This window comes from Dermacentor andersoni, chromosome 7 (assembly GCF_023375885.2).
Source record: "Dermacentor andersoni chromosome 7, qqDerAnde1_hic_scaffold, whole genome shotgun sequence".
NCBI lineage: Eukaryota > Metazoa > Arthropoda > Arachnida > Ixodida > Ixodidae > Dermacentor > Dermacentor andersoni.
Window position 1 is genome coordinate 61,406,942 of NC_092820.1, and position 16,035 is coordinate 61,422,976.

Below are 16,035 nucleotides of genomic sequence, written 5' to 3' on the forward strand. Positions count from 1 at the left end.
GAAGATATATGGTAAAATTCGAATGCCGCCTCCAGCGCTGCCGCCGATTATACACTATCCTAGTCATCAAGACCGATCACGTGTTGGCTCAACCACGTGTTCACTCCTGCACATATAAATTCAACGCATTTCCTGGAAGCGGCATTGGTAGTGGTGACGGCGATACCTGCTGTACCTAACCACATCTTCCGCACATTGCAGGTTAGAACTTTGTTGTCTTCATATTCAGTTGTGCTATTCTCTTTCGTGCTATTCCACTGTCACTGCTGCCAAAAAAAAAAAAAAGAAATAAGACTGCTTGATCGTTGTTGTTTTGCTTCTGGATTTGCCCCTCTGATTTAGTATGACGAAAGAGCTCGTGAAGCTTTTTCAGAATCTCAAGGATGAGCTTAAATCCGAATTGAAGTCATTTAAGGAAACAATCGATAGGAGCATGCGTACGGAGGAACGCAGTGTATGTGCTGAGTTGGCATAAATGAAACAAAGCATGGAATTTATCAGCTTTGAAGACGCCAACCGTCAGGTAGCAGCTACAGTTGCTGAAAACAGCTCCTTGAAAAAAGAAAATGAAACGCTTCGGCAAAAACTCAACTTTCTTGGACAGGGCCTGCTTGAATGTCGGACGAATCTTGCAAAAGCGGAACAATACTCGCGAAACAAAAACCTGGAAATCAAAGGGGTTCTGCATGAACCACACGAAAGCCTTCCTGACATGCTGAAAAACATAAGCGATGCTGTAGGTGTGCCCACATCTCATACTAACATCGATGTGTGCCACAGAGTACCCACAAAATACGACAAACAAACAAACCTAATCGTGCAGTTTCAAAGACGCGATAAGCGTGACCAGGTGCTAGAAAAAGCACGAAAGAAAAGACTAACCAATGCGACTCTGGGCTTGACTTCCCAAGAAGCGCAGGGTGCGCGAGAGGACTCGCCCATCTTCATAAATGAGCATCTTTGTACATTTATGAAAAAGCTGCTCGGAGCGAGCATCGCGCGAAAGCGAGCGTGCGTATGGGAGTACGTGTGGACAAAAAATGGGTCCATTTTCGCGCGTCGCACCGACACATCTCCCGTACTGCCGATTCAGCGTGAGAGCGACAATGAGAAGATTATTAGCACCGACACTTGAGTGAGGCTTTTAGGCCCAGATATGCAGACGTCAGCACTCTAGCGGGTCATGGCTGAAAACAGCATTTCCCCAGAAGAACTTGTGCATAGCATAAGAATCAAGAAGGCAAGAACATGGTTGACAATTTTCCATTTAAATGCAAGGTCTGTCTTGCCAAAACGTGATGACCTGCTTTTTCTCTTGGATTCCTGTGGTACTCATTTTGATGTGCTGATGTTTACCGAGACATGGTACAGCGAGGATTCTGAGCATTTGGTTCTCCCGGGTTATAGCCATTTCTATTTGAATCGGCGGGACAGACGTGGTGGTGGCGAGTCATTGCAGATAAATCTTCCAGGTTCACAACTATTGAATGATTTTACTACTACTACTTTAGACTATGAAATTTTGTGCATTAGAAACGGTAAAAACATGTTTGGCGTTATGTATAAACCACCAAATGGCAGTATTCCAGCATTTCTTATTTTCCTTAGCAATTTGTTCTCACATGCAAATGAAAATGGGTACACCCTAACACTGGGTGGGGATTTCAATATTGATATCTTAAGTCACTCCGGACCTGCTATAGATTTACTACTCATTTTACAATATAATGGTTTTCGGAATGAAATAGCATCTCCAACACGAATTACGACTTCATGAACATCTCTACTAGACATATTTATCACCAACTCAGGAGCCGAAAAATCTATCTCGAAAGTCCTAAGCTCTGATTTGAGTGATCATTTACCCATTGTATTAATGATGGAGAGACTGCAGCCAATCGAGAAAGGAGAAGCTGCAGAAATAGAGTATCGTGATATTTCAACATTCACGTTCGAAAATGTCCTAGAGAACGTCAGGCATGTTGACTGGAGCAAAGTACTGGTGATTACAGATGCAAATGCGTCCTACGATAAATTCCTAGATCTTTTCAAACAGTGCTATTATGCCTCTTTTCCAATGAAAGTTTTTCGTAAGAGTAAAAACTCAAGGAAACCTTGGGTTACTCGACACCTTCTGAAAATGATTAAAATCAAAAATAATATGTTTCAGGCGTTTCTTCAGTCTCGTGACCGTAGTAAGTTTATAGAATTTAAGTCATTTAGAAATCAGCTTAGCAAGGAAATTAGGAAGTCGAAGGAAGTATACTACAGACGTATTTTTGATAATGATTGCCTGCATAACAGTGATGTTCATTGGAGGAAATTAAATACAATCTTAAACCAAAATCCTATGTCTAACTGTATTGGTCACCTTGTCGCTGATAATACCATATTTAAAGGAGAGGAACTTGCGAACCGCTTTAATGAATTTTTTGCACATATAGATAACACAGCGAAGACTTTTGTATCTGCTGCGTGTATCCCTAGAACTTCGCATTCTCTCTTCCTACAGCGTGCGTCGATCGCAGAAGTTATAAGGGTTTTCGAAGGCCTTAAAAATAGCCATAGTCGAGATGCTGATGACTTAAAAATTAAGCCCATTAAATATGTGTTAAATGTGATTGTACCTGTCATTTCACATATCTTTAACATCGCAATTTCTACTGGCATTTTTCCAAATAACATGCAGGTAGCTAAGGTAATCGTAATCCATAAATGTGGGGATAAAAACACTTTCTAACTATCGTCCAGTCTAAATATTACTTGCTTTCTCGAAGGGGCTTGAAAATGTGATTAATGCACGAATTGATAGTTTCTGGAGCAAACCTAACCTTATAACAAGTCATCAATTTGGGTTTAAGAATGATCGTTCTATACAGAGTGCCCTTTTGCTGCAAAAAGAAATTATTTTAGAGAACAGAGAAAATACTGACACTCGGACCATATTTGGATTTCAGTAAGGCTTTTGACCGCGTAAATTTCTTCGGTGCTTGGCGCGCACGCAGAGCCATCTTGCGGCAAACTCAGAAGACCCTCTCCTCGCAATGTACGGCGATGCCCCGCCAGCTGGCGCGCCACTCGCCCGCTTCTCCCCTTCGTCTTGTTTGAGCACATTGGGGCCGTGCGGGGACCGGTGCGAGGATGCCCCAATACCCTTGCGTTTAATAAGTTTTCTCGCTCTCTCTCCTTTCAACTTCCAGCGTGCGTCACTCGAACCCTCGTGCTTAGGCGACGCGGCTCCCCTTTCCACTCACAGCGCGATTCCTAGGTTCAGCGTCCGATGCAAGACGCCTCTGACGTGATCGCTGCGCCATAGCGCGTCTAGTGGGAAAGCGTCCCCTGCGATGTGTGCCGTGCTGCTGGCGAGGAGTCATGCGTCTGCGTGGTGCTCCCAAGCGAGACAGAGGACGATCCCATAGAGGCGTCAGCCCCATGATCGCGTCCGCCTTCATGGCGCGTCGCGACCCGGCTGCCCGTGCCGATCACGACATTTGGCTCGCGTAGATCGTTTCTTACTCCGAGACACCGAGTTCTTTGGCTCGTTCCGCTTGCTCAGGCGCACGTTTCGTCTTTGTGTGACTGAAGAGCATGCCGAGCGAATGAGTGGGCGGTGCGAACGGGGTGCGATAACGCTATCGCGTTCCACTCTTGAAGGCGAAGCTTAAGCGTCCTCCATTTTTTTATACGTGCTCTCTGTTGCGGCCATAATTTCGGTGCAATTACACGACCGGTGACAGCTGCTCCTGCGTAATTCGCTGGAACAAAGGCCAGCGTCATTGAGATTTTTCCCTGGCGGTCGCATATGTACAAAAATGTAAACAAAGTTCTCGAATGACAGAGGTTCATTAAAATATTTCTCCTCTACTTGTTCATTTCAGGGCCTTTACGTTTCTCATATCAGCTGCATGCACTGCTTTGCTGTTTTCTAACTGATATGGTTCTAAAGTTCGTGTGTTATTTTCTTTACTTATTAAATAGACAAAAACATGGAAGCATTGATATCAGTTATTTCGGGTACAATGTTTCGGACATACGAGTATATTCTTCTATAAAAAAAATACATATTTGACTTGCCTTGGCAGTGGATAGCGTTTAAGAATTCGTTTGCAGCATCTTTGGCAATGACAGTACAGTTATTATTTATGTATTTGATCCCTTGACAAATTTTATAAGCAGGAGGCCGAACTTCAACGTGAAACCTTCCGGTTCCTTATGTCCATGATGGTGCGTCCGGAACAGAAGAACACAAGCATCTTACGAAACGCATGGGATGCGCGTTCTCGTATTTATTTGAGCTTTAAATAAACGCGTGCTCGTTCAACGTTATTTACAGAATTTAGGCTTCAGGTGTGACTTCGCTGACCTGCTGGGGTGCTTCACTGGTGACCACTGGCTGGGGCCGACAGCCATAGAAGGCTACACGGAGCTCCTGGTTCTGCTCAGGCTGAAAGCAGCAAAAAGCAGAAAATTATTTGTTACAACATTTGGGAATCAATGCCGAATTACGACCTTCATGCAGCTTTTACTACTTTGAACTGGAATTTAATCACGATTAAATTTGTCACTCGCGACATAAACCACCCTGCACGTCTTGCAGCCCTTTCAATGTTTCAGAAGAAAGAAAAGATATGCTTTTATAGCAAATCGGAAATCTTAAAGCAGGTGTTCTGATAACGACAGTCCAGCGTTTAGCAAAATTTAATGAAGCAGCCGCGTATTTCATCACGGCAGGCCGCATCACCTAAATTTCTTCGAAGGGCGCCCCGCAACACTTTAGCTAATCATAAGATGACCTCACTGTTAGAAAAACGTTGTCTCATGAATCTCACGCCACAAAAATTTTTCGAATCCTTCAACTAAAGTGGAGCTATCGCACACATACGTGGCTTTCTCTCTATTTTGGTCTCCGCTAGCGCGCTTGAAGCTACACAGCGGATTAGCCAAGAGGGCGAAGCCCTGGCCAAAAGTTGAGTGTCGCGGCGGCGAAAGGCAGCCGCAGTAGATTGCGCAACGCAACACGTTCCTGCCATCTAGGAGGCCACATCCAGCTGACGCAGCTACGTGCAGTGCAAAGATGAAATGATCGTCTGTTCTTTTTTTCTTTTTTTTCTTGAGATCCCAGACACACATATTTTTTTTAGTTACTTAGCTCAAAATTAGCAGTTACATACTAATAAGAATGCTCTCGCGATCACAAGATCAGCCAATAGCGTTGGTGCACCTGTTTCTTTCGATAACGCGGCCTGACGGAATTGCGGAATGCGAGAGCAAGCGATTGCTGGCTGCTTTTGACACGAGATTTTAAATTACCTGCTGCGTGCAGTGCCACAATACTTGGCTCACATGTTCACAGGAGCCTCATTAACCGATCTGCAGCGTCTTTTAGTATGCTAAAAAAGTTTTCCAGGGACCCTTTAATATCACATCGGGTTGGCTTATGTCATTTGAAGCGAAACATAATCTTATTCGAATATTACTTTTACAACCCCTAATACACAGCCACTTGTTTAAAGGTGAAAGTGAACATGTAAACGTGCGAGGTATCATTCACGCAAAAAATACGTTATTGTTTATTGAGGTTAAAGAAACTCACCGTGAAAACGTCGGTTCGGTTGTTTTCCTGCAAAATGTGAAGAAAAAAGGTTCAGCTCCTTTTGATTTTCATTGAAAAGAGGTACTTTAGTAATTATTGGTGGCAACCAAAACCCTAAGAAAACTTCCGGATTATGCAGCAATGAGACACACTTCCAAGCTTAAGCTCGCATGCAATCAAGGATCTACACTAGGCTGTTAGGCCGTGGTTACGAAGTGAGATCTTATTCAAGGAATTCTTCAACGCAGAGTGAGTACGCCGTTGTTATTTCCTGCTAGCTTAGTATGTGTCCTGGTGATGACTCAGCTTCCAAGACAGCGACAACGTAGTAGCTATAGTATTCTGGTTGGCTCCAAAAATGTTTGTTCCTCGCAAACCGCGGCATCATGCGACGCTGATTTTTTTTTTTTTTTGCAACAGATATGTATGAGATGTACGCTGCGAGCTGTGATAGGTGGTGTCCAAAAGACACGTGACATTTCGTTGTTACTGGTACCGGCTCTCACTGTCTCGCACTGGCGCGATACCCTGGTAGCAACGAGTGCATGGGATTTAGCTGTTAAGTGTCCACGCCTCTGACGACCTGAATTTGTTTCAAATAAACGAACTCCGCTTTTATTGGTTGTTCCACTTCGCGCGCCGCGCAGCTCGTACTCAGTCGAGCGGCAACATTTCAGCGCATCGAAAGCGTGGGCTTCGATGTACTGGCGGAACAGAGGAACGCCAGAGTTCCGAAAGCAATACAGGGGTAATACGAATATACAGATCTTTGTCGCAGTGTTGTGAAGCTGCACAGCCCTTAATAAAAAATGTACCGCTTGCATATCACTTACCTGTCTAAGCAATCTGTGGAGACAAAACAAAGCCGACCCTACATTTATTTCTACCGACTTTCGGTGCTACGTACTTTTGGTGAACATTGCTGAAAGCATAGCTCTTTCCCCCCTAACTCTACGGCTCCCAGGGAGCCTTAGCTCCCGATTGGGAGAAAATGGAGCGAGGTTGATGATAGTGAGATGCGTACACCACATGTTGGTTGGGCACGCAGTCGGTTTGTGGGTCTTTTATACTGAACAATGAAGTAAACAATCAATTTCCGTAAATTTTGTAGCAGTTTCATGTAACAAGCAAGCACCAAAAAATACAATGTCAAGATATACAAAAGGTGAAATTGTCACACGGATGGAGCTACGGCTGGCACTGCCGACGACTTCAAGTGATATCGAAGGAGATTTCACTTTCTCTGGAAGGACCTTAGCTAGCTCGCTTAATCGAAGCACGATTCATCCTGACTCCATCGTTCAATCGCACAGGCGTGATCGGATAGTTTAGTGGGCGCAATGAATTTCATGATCTTTTAAAACTCATACTGTTACACCAGTTAGGCATGAGGGTGAAAATAAAGTAAACTATACGGGGGTCGAACTAGATGGCAGTTAAAATACCATTAGTGCCATCTTGTAATTGCTCAGGACTGGACGTCTTCGGGACGCTTAGTGCAAGATGACCTCTTTTGGCCCCGCTGGTTGCCATTTCATTTTATTTTCTTTTGGTACCAACGAGGCCGTGCGCGTGTTTTTGAGCACGTTCGACTTTATTTACGCTGATCTTTCTGTCTCTCTTCCCCGATCATCTGTGCAGGGTACCAAACCAGATTTTTTTTTTATTCTGGTAGACCTTTAGCTGTTTCTGGAACATGCATGAGTAGGCTAATTTGAATTGACCTGTCCTCCTTTAATCTATTTTCCCCCCTCTCAGGTTGAATGATAAAAATTATGCAACGTTCTTTTTTTTTCAATGCCACGGGTTTGTTTGAAGACTTACGCACATGCTTCAATTAATCTACATGTTGCATTAAACAGCTATGAAAAAATTCTTGAGGCCAGTGGCATTGTAGGCAGCTGTTAGTATTGCCATATGACCCTCTTCTAAGAATGCCTACTAAGTAAAAAAATGGTTTCGTTCATATTGGTATACTATCTGCTTTTGTGGTAAAGAAGTGTCGATTGGCGTAGGCAGAAATTTGTTCTTCGGGGCGGGGGGGGCGAACATGATCGGTGTCCCCCCCCCCTATTTCGCACTGTTGCTTTGAAAGCTTCCCTGAAAATACGTATGCTTTTTTGTTATTGTTGTAACGTCCATTTGTGTATAATAAGTGCTTCAACCTCATTCTGCTACTCAAGCTATGTGCGTAAGTGTATAAGACTATGGGTAACTGTGGATACGACACTATTTGTTCATGAAGAAAGGAGTAACCGTGGTCGTACTTGTAGGCCACCATCACCTTTCTTTTGTTATATCTATGAAAAATAGCCGCTTTCGACTGTATCTTGAAATAAAAAAAACTTTTTGTATTATTTTCGACTAATTTAGACACGCCTGACGCCGTGGCCAGTGCATTTAAGATACAGCAGTCAATATTCAATGTGCTCTGGTTGAACTCCATGTCGTCAGATGACGCCGGCACCGCTGCTGCTCATGTCTACGTCCTTGGTAATCCGTGTTCCGTAAATGGTAATACGTCAGCCTCACGTGATAGTATAGACGTCCACTGGGACATCGTACTTCAAGGGTACGTTGTGCCTTTTGACGCAAAAGGCTCGCGTTTACCGCCACATTTTTATATAGGGTACGATTTTTGTGATTGCCACAGCTCACTTAAAGGCGGACATATTTTCCTGTCCTTTACGTTAGGTGTTAAAATAACCATAAGCCCAAAAATATATATCACTACCTGTGCTGTAGGTAGTTCCTTACAGGTATGCTTCTTCCGACAGTCTAACAATTTTCTCGCCAGACCATGTTTTGTATCTACAAAGAACAACATGTACAGAACGATAATAGAGAGCAAATAAAAAAACGTACCAGGGTACCGTCTCTCTCACAAATCTTCTTGATTCCACAGAGGATGGTGTCGCACTCAACACTCGCGCTCACTTGGTTCAGCTTTTGCAGGACCTGCATAGTATTGCACACACATACTAATCACCTCAATAATTTCAATTTGCGTACTGTACTAAGTGTGTTGAAGAAGCAGCTGCATTATGTTTCATTCCGCACTAGTTGACTCAAGCCCAGGGGCCGTACTGTTTGTTTGAAAGCGTGTTTATTTTTAGAGGGATACTTCCGCTCTCTACTATTCATTCGCCACTGGAAGCGGATGGGAAGGGATGGGTACAGGTGCTCTAGGCACCAGGAGGGTGATGCAGGAGTTTGGCTTCTTTGTGCTTGCTTGGTAGCGGTAGTACTGTCTTCTCCACTCGAAACTTAGGGCTCGTATTTTATACCAATTCTTTTGATTTTCTGTTCTTTTTACCCTTGAAATCGACATACACAATGCCGCGCCTCCGCTATCACATGTATCGACCATTCTGCGCGCTATATCTAACTGTTGTAACCCTTGTGGAATGAAACTTTGAGAATAAAAAGTTAAAAATAAATTTCAGTGTATTACTAACAAGAAATGTCGCTCTGCGTGCCAAATTCCACATTCGCGACGCTGCAGTCTCTGACGGTACTTAGTATACAGTTTATTTCATAATCAGAAGTCGACTAACCTGGCCCGTGCATATTGCTCGTGCTTGTTGTCCGCGTGTCGCAAGCTTTGTCTCCTGAAGCGCGAATTGTGCTTCAGAATACAAACTGTATTCATTTGCTAATGTTAAGTTACTGCCTTAAAGCACCTTATCAAGTCACGACTGGAATATGCATGCAATACATTGGACCCCTACACAAAGGAGGACGTCAAGAACCTTCAATATATTGAAAGACTATCAGATCGCTTTATATTCAGCAGTGAACTCATACCGTAGCAACCTCACGAATACTAATAATATTGTAATAATATTGTAATAATAATGTAACTCTACGAAGAAGCTGAAATCACTTTACCAACCATGGCGTCATCCGCTCACTCCCGCATCTTCTGTGCAAGCGTTGTCAACTAGAAACACCCGCTATTATCTTTCGCTCAGTTTAACTCTTGTATTCCCACGCACAAATAATTGCAAGTACCCCTTTATTTTTCTCAACGAAAATCGATGGGAATAATTTACCAAATGGCGTATTTTCATAACAGAATGTATCACCATAACAGGAATTTTTTTTTTTGTAGACAAAACAGAAGTACAGAGGTAAGTGGAGGTTTGAAATGATTAGAGAGGTCAAACAGGGAATGTTGTGTCCACTGACGTTCTCTCTTCGACCCGTTCTTGACGCGTACTATGTTCAGTCCAAGCGGCCACTGGTTATTCCCGCGCCTTTCTCAGTTCACCAGCATACATATCTACTATTATTCTTTTCCCTACATTATTATTACATGTTGTATTACTAGGGAAGTGTTGTATATTTACTGGCGACATGCAATAAATATTGTTTGTCTGGATACATTATTCCCCCTGCGGCTTGGGCACGCAGAAGCGGCCTGCAGTATTTTTTTCAACTAAACAAATAAATAAATAAAGTCCCAGTTTCGCCCGAAAGGCGAAGCATCGATTGCGATTGCAAATTAGTAGACAACTATACGAAGTAAGGATAGTAGTTTATCGGCCGTATGAACTTGGAAACATTCGCTTACTAACTGCATAACAAGCATGGTGTCAGCTTCCGCACGCAAACATATACATATACACACGATGACCGTGGACACTCGTTGTCAAAACGTTGGTGTGAGCAAGCGTGGCAGCTGCAGCGAGCGAAGTGATCTTCGTGTTACGTTCGTTCCGTCTGTCACTTCAACGCAAGAGCGGGGAGAACACAGCGCGCACAACGGTACGAGCCGTGTGCAGATCCTTTTCAAGATACGGCACGTGCGACCGTGCGCGGCTGTGCAAAGTACGCACTTGTTCGCGGAGTCCAGCTGTGCCCCTCCCTCCCGCGCTGCCTCCCCGCTTTCATCCATATATGGCGCGCGAGATTGAGACGCGGTTGTCAGTTCTCTTCGCGCCCGATCGCGAAATGCGCAGTTGACGCCTGAGCAAACGTCACCGCCCCCCCCCCCCCCCACACCCCGGCTTATCGCGCGACGCAAGACGGCGCATCTGCTCTCCGCCTTCTTCGTGCGTGCCAGATTGAGCTGCGATCGTCGGCTTCACTCGCATGCTTTTACTCGTACATACAGCATACGATGCGCGGCGACGGTGTTATCGCCCTTCGGCTTTATGGGGAATATCGCACCGGCGGCAAAAATGCGTCTGAAGTGTTCATAGAACTGCTATCGCAATGAAATAAATATATAAAATATGGGCATGTGTTCAGAAAGTGGTGCGTGCTCTAGAAGGCTCTTTGAAACTAGGCACTGGACAATCCCGACAGCGAACATGCTATTAGTGAAGACAAGTTGAATGACGAGCAGTATTTAAGAAGAAAAAGCGTTCTGAATTCGCTCCTGATCTTCTGCAACAGCGCACCTCGCTCACAGCAGCTTATGGCGTCATTGTAAGAACAGGAGTCCGATGGCTCGTCGCACGTGCGCATTGACGATAGTACCGTAGCTTGGGCGCCTGTGTGACGCAATTGCACGCAGGCTAGTATAGTCTTCTGGCGTAAAGCGAAAGCGAAAATCCGCTGAAAGCGTAGTGAGTACAAATGAGTATTTTAGAATAGCGTGCAGATGGTGTGTGGCTTGTCTTTAACAACTTCATACTAGCCAACGGCCGACTAGGAATATGAAGAAGAGAAAACTGGGAAGCGTACCTCCTGGGTGACGTTTTGTTGCACGCAATCCGCCACAGCAGCAATCGAGTCCTCTGGCAGGTCTGAAGAGAGAGAGAGATGAAGAGGAAAGGCAGGGAGGTTAACCAGACGTTAGTACCCGGTTTGCTACCTTACACAGGAGCTGGGAAATGGGGTTAGAAAGAAAACAGAGATGAAAGAGTTAAAAAAAATTCACACACAGAGACACACACACGAAGGGAGTTCCAGTTAGAGAGGTTAACAAAGGCCGGTAGATCGCAAGAAGTGCAGTAGTGCTTGCACAGCGTTCTTCTCTGACGTTAGCTCCTGTCGGTGATGTAGGATTCCTTCTTCCTATAGTTCTGGCCGAGACACTACAGTTATCGTGCAGAATTTTGTTCGTTTAATCATGGTTGCAGGTTTACGTTCGTAGTTAGTGTAATTAAGAACGTAGGCAATAAAGAATAATAATAAATTATTAATGAAATAAATAAATAAATAAATAAATAAATAAATAGTACTACCTTGCTAACTCGCGCTCTAAAAGCTTCCATAATGCTGTATCTCCTAGACATAACTTTATTGTAGCGTTTACCTTTCTCACAGTGATCACAGATACAGTAACTGGTTTCTCGGGCAAAAGAATGATCTTCCGCGATGGAGTCCTTGAAGCGGAGAAATGTAATTTGAAAACTCCAGAAGATTTTATTCTTATGATTATATAACATTGAAATGGGGGAGATCAAGATCAGGGAACTACTTGAGAGTGATACTTTATTTTGGTGAACGAGATTTAGAGTTATCCGCAAAGCTTGTGTACATAATCTCGGGAACTTCTGTGTGTCTAAGATGAAAACTGCATTGAGATGAAATCAAAGAGGTCTTTGCTGGTGATATGAAGCAAATCAAATAATACATCCTAATATCACATGCATAAAATGACGACGCTCGAAAAGGTATTAAAAGAAAACAAGAAGAATACCTAATGAAAACATTCCCTGACATTATTGATACTTCCACCTGCGCAATCTTCTTGAGGTACTCTCTAAGAATGTGTCATTTTTTGTTTAGATTGTATGCGCAGTGCACTACTGCATAGCAGTGCAAGTGCACTTATTGTGTGCATTGTGCATTTCGTTAAAGAAGCCAGGAGGCTGGGTTTTCCTTTTGTTTTCCACAATGACGACTGACGGACTAAACTAACACCGCAGCTATTTTACATTATTCGAGGGATAGACTTGGCCTTTCAGTTTGGCAACTGAAGTGCACTAGCAAAACCACGACGAGACTCACTACAGACAGATGCATGGTGCCCATGATGGTGCCCATGGTGGGGTGCATGATGATGCGCTGGGTCCCCTTGGCCCTCAGTGTGGCTCCCATGGTGGCCTTCGTGCTGCTCTTCGTTGTGGCCTTCTTCGTGATCGGCGTAGGCGACGACGCAAAGTATGGCGAAGAACAGAACTACCTTCATGTTGGCTTAGTCTCAAGGCGTTTCCGAAACAAAGACTGCTCAACGCTCCCTACACCTCGCCTAAATAGGGCTAGCCCTTGCCATTTGTTTCAAGTCTCTCCCTTTCTCTTTTCTGCCGGCAGGAAAGATATAGGGTATATGATAGGGTGCGAGCTTGCACCGCTGGCGTGGGGTGCTCATCATGGTGGGCATCTCGCCATACTTGCATCACAACGGACATTACGGGTGCAATAAAGATATTCGAGCCTGAAACTAAAACTTTCCCTTAGGCCGTGTCAAGGCTCCCAAATATATTCTTTTCAACTGTTAGCTATCAACTTCTGTGCAATCCCTCTTACATTTCCTCATTATCTTTCCTTCTTGTCATCTTGCGTTTTTCATTTTTCTGTCGTATGGCATTCAGCAGTTCTGACAGGCTTGATAAGCTTCTCGCTTTCCCCGCTGATCTCTGAAGTCGACACCGCTGGCCTCCGTGGATACGGCCCTTGCTTGGAGCAAAAAGCCTTGGCATAATTCTTAGTTAGACTTCCGATAGTGCTTCGTAAATAACAGAAGAAGGCGCAAAAGCTACAATATATAAGCATGTCAGAGGCTCCTGGCCCTTATAATGCAACCTAAATTCCAAATAATTGGGTATAACCCACATTGTGCCATGAAATACAATACAATACACTAATAACTTCTACCGGACGTATAATAGTATAATAGATACACACTTCATACAGGATTAATTTGCGTGCACTAACTCGTGGTTCACCCGCAATAGCAACTATGAGTATATTAAGTAAATGAAACCATTTAGAATATCCGTATATATAAATATATATCTTCCGACACAAAACATCTTCCCACACTTAAAATATGCACAATTTTGATCAAAATCTGAATTACATCGACAAACCCAAATCTTTTCATCGAGTGCGTTTAGAGGGCGTTTCAGGAAGAAACGTTAAGTAGAGCTTGAAAGAAACAATGCAGTACGTTAGTTCCAGGGATCATTTAAGTGCTTCAGGTGTCACCTCAAAAATTTATTATGTGCTTGACTCAGGGTTGCCATGAGCCGTTTTTTTATCTTTACTCTTGTATTTATTAGACAAGGTAAAAAAACTTTTTACGACACAGTGTTCCTTGCCCGCGAGCATGGCAAACTGCGCCGTAATCAGTGATGAAATTTGTTAATAAGTAGATCCATTATTTTTATGATAGGCTAACATTATTTACCCCAGAAGACTTGTGATTCAGAAAATGAGGCCCGTCAATGCTCAAGGTGTGAGCACTTAATGAGTATTTGGAGGCTAGGAGTACTTTCCAGATTTTAGTTCATTACATTATGGTAAAATGCGGTGGCAATCTATTTATTGCGTTTTCAAGAGCGGGCTTCCTTAAGCACTGAGGGACTATCCGCCATAGTGGCTCAGCGGCAACGGCAGTGTGCTGACGAAAACAAGTCACGTGGTTCTATGTCCCGGCCACGAAGCCATACTTCGATGGCGACAGACAGAGCGCTCGTGTAACGTCAGAGACCCCTAGGTACGTAGTCAAAATTAACCGGTACCCTCCACCCTTCCACTGCAGCATCTGCCGTAGACCTCATGTCGCTTTCTGACGTTAAACCCGATGAACCAACCCGCCAGCTGCGGCAAACCATTATGCAGAACACCCTGTTGAAGAATTTCGTGGTCACTACGTGTAAAGTGCCCGCAGTGACTGGTTTGAAATGGAATAGACGTTATTCCAGTACGTTTCAGCTTCAATTGCGCAACCGCAAGCCCTATATGAATAAATATGGATATTTTAGTTGAAAGGAAGGTTAATCGGGTACCACATAATTCACGATGCTCACTGACACGTGGCTGCAGCCAGCAGGGCCAATGATCAAGGTTCCCACGCTGTCCTAACGGCGCACATTGAATTTGCATGGTTTTGAACACACAATTTTCACGCTCACGTTAACCAAAATAGAATGCCGAGCGTTATACGGTACAAGTAAAACCACATTGCAAAATCTAAGCCAGAAATGTATTTTTGGTAAAGAGAAAAAAAATCTTACCGAGTTCAATATAATTTCTAAGGCAACAAAGATGCACGCACCAATCTGATCCACAGCGTTCGAACAAGGGGATGTCTCAAGCTAGAGCCAGCGTTTCGAGACATCCCTTGCGCGGCCACTGTTAATGACTTCGAACTCCTAGCTTTATGAGGACCTCTGTATTGTTTATATTCGACATCATAAGTTACTGCTCGGAGTCCTCTAGTACCAGTAGTCGCTCACTCACGCGCTAAATATTCGAGATAAACTGTTGCTGTTGCTATCAGTCTTTTATTAAAAATGTAGTTATACTGACCACGGCTCTGATTAAACGCGGTAAAGTCTGTCAGCAGCCTGCAGCTGCGTCACCCTGCGAACGCTGTCGCCAAGAAGGATCATCGCTACCTTCGTTGATTCAGTAGTGCTGTGATCTCGATGAAGAATGGGAAAGTGTACAGATATATCTGTGCTCAAGGGGCTGCCATGGTTGTGCGCGTGATAGTCTGAGGCTGCGGAGAAATCCCCCCCCACGCCCGCATAGCCCTTACGCGTCACAGCGGACACCATTGCGAGTAACCGGAGAAGCCACAGCCTGGAGGGCACCGCGGCTGGCCTTCGGTTTGTTTATTCACGCGACTATCCGATTCCGGGAATAACTGTAACGAAATACAGCCTGGCCAAACGACGTGACCCTCTCGGAAATGTCTCGTATATCGAGATAAGCCTACCAGTCGCACAACAGAAGTGAGCTCAGCTATACGCGTGTCTTGTCTGAGTCTACAGGGGCACTTCGCTCAGTACCTCGCCTTCACAACAGCCTTTTTTTTTAAACCGACTGTTCTCTTTATACGCAGTCAGCTGTCATTAATAGTATTGCTGAATGCGCGAGTTGACGCATCATATCCTTGTCTTGCTTTAGCCCAACTCAGTTCGAGTATGAAGGAAAAGTACAGCGCTCATCCTGTAAGCTGTCCTTTTTTTGTGCTCTGAGTAGCGCTAGAGCAAGGAAAGAAGTCATTAATAGCCTGCAGGTGTCTGCCCTCGACTTTCGCGTTGAAATCGGCGTTGAAACTCCATTCAGAAACGGTCGCTCCCTGGACAACCCGTCCACGCGGATCAGTGGCTGTCTATGGCGTTCCGTTGCTAAGCAACGAGTGCGCGAGTTGCATTCTCGGCCCAGGAAGTAGCATTCCAACGGCGCGGAATGAACGAACGCTCGCTTACCGGGCATCGGTTGCGTGTAGAGGAACCCCGAGTGGTCAGAAT

General features: G+C 44.3%; 1 protein-coding gene across 1 annotated transcript; it reads right to left on the reverse strand.

Moving 5' to 3' along the window:
- Positions 1-4,254: 4,254 nt before the first annotated feature.
- Positions 4,255-12,792, reverse strand: LOC126534405 (uncharacterized). The gene is made up of 5 exons (XM_050181690.3): positions 12,560-12,792; positions 11,288-11,349; positions 8,459-8,551; positions 5,594-5,620; positions 4,255-4,444 (listed from the first exon to the last, which is right to left on the reverse strand). The coding sequence occupies exons 1-5, from the start codon at positions 12,738-12,740 to the stop codon at positions 4,337-4,339; spliced, it is 471 nt and encodes a 156-aa protein (XP_050037647.3). The 5' UTR covers positions 12,741-12,792; the 3' UTR covers positions 4,255-4,336.
- Between the last annotated feature and the right edge of the window lie 3,243 nt (positions 12,793-16,035).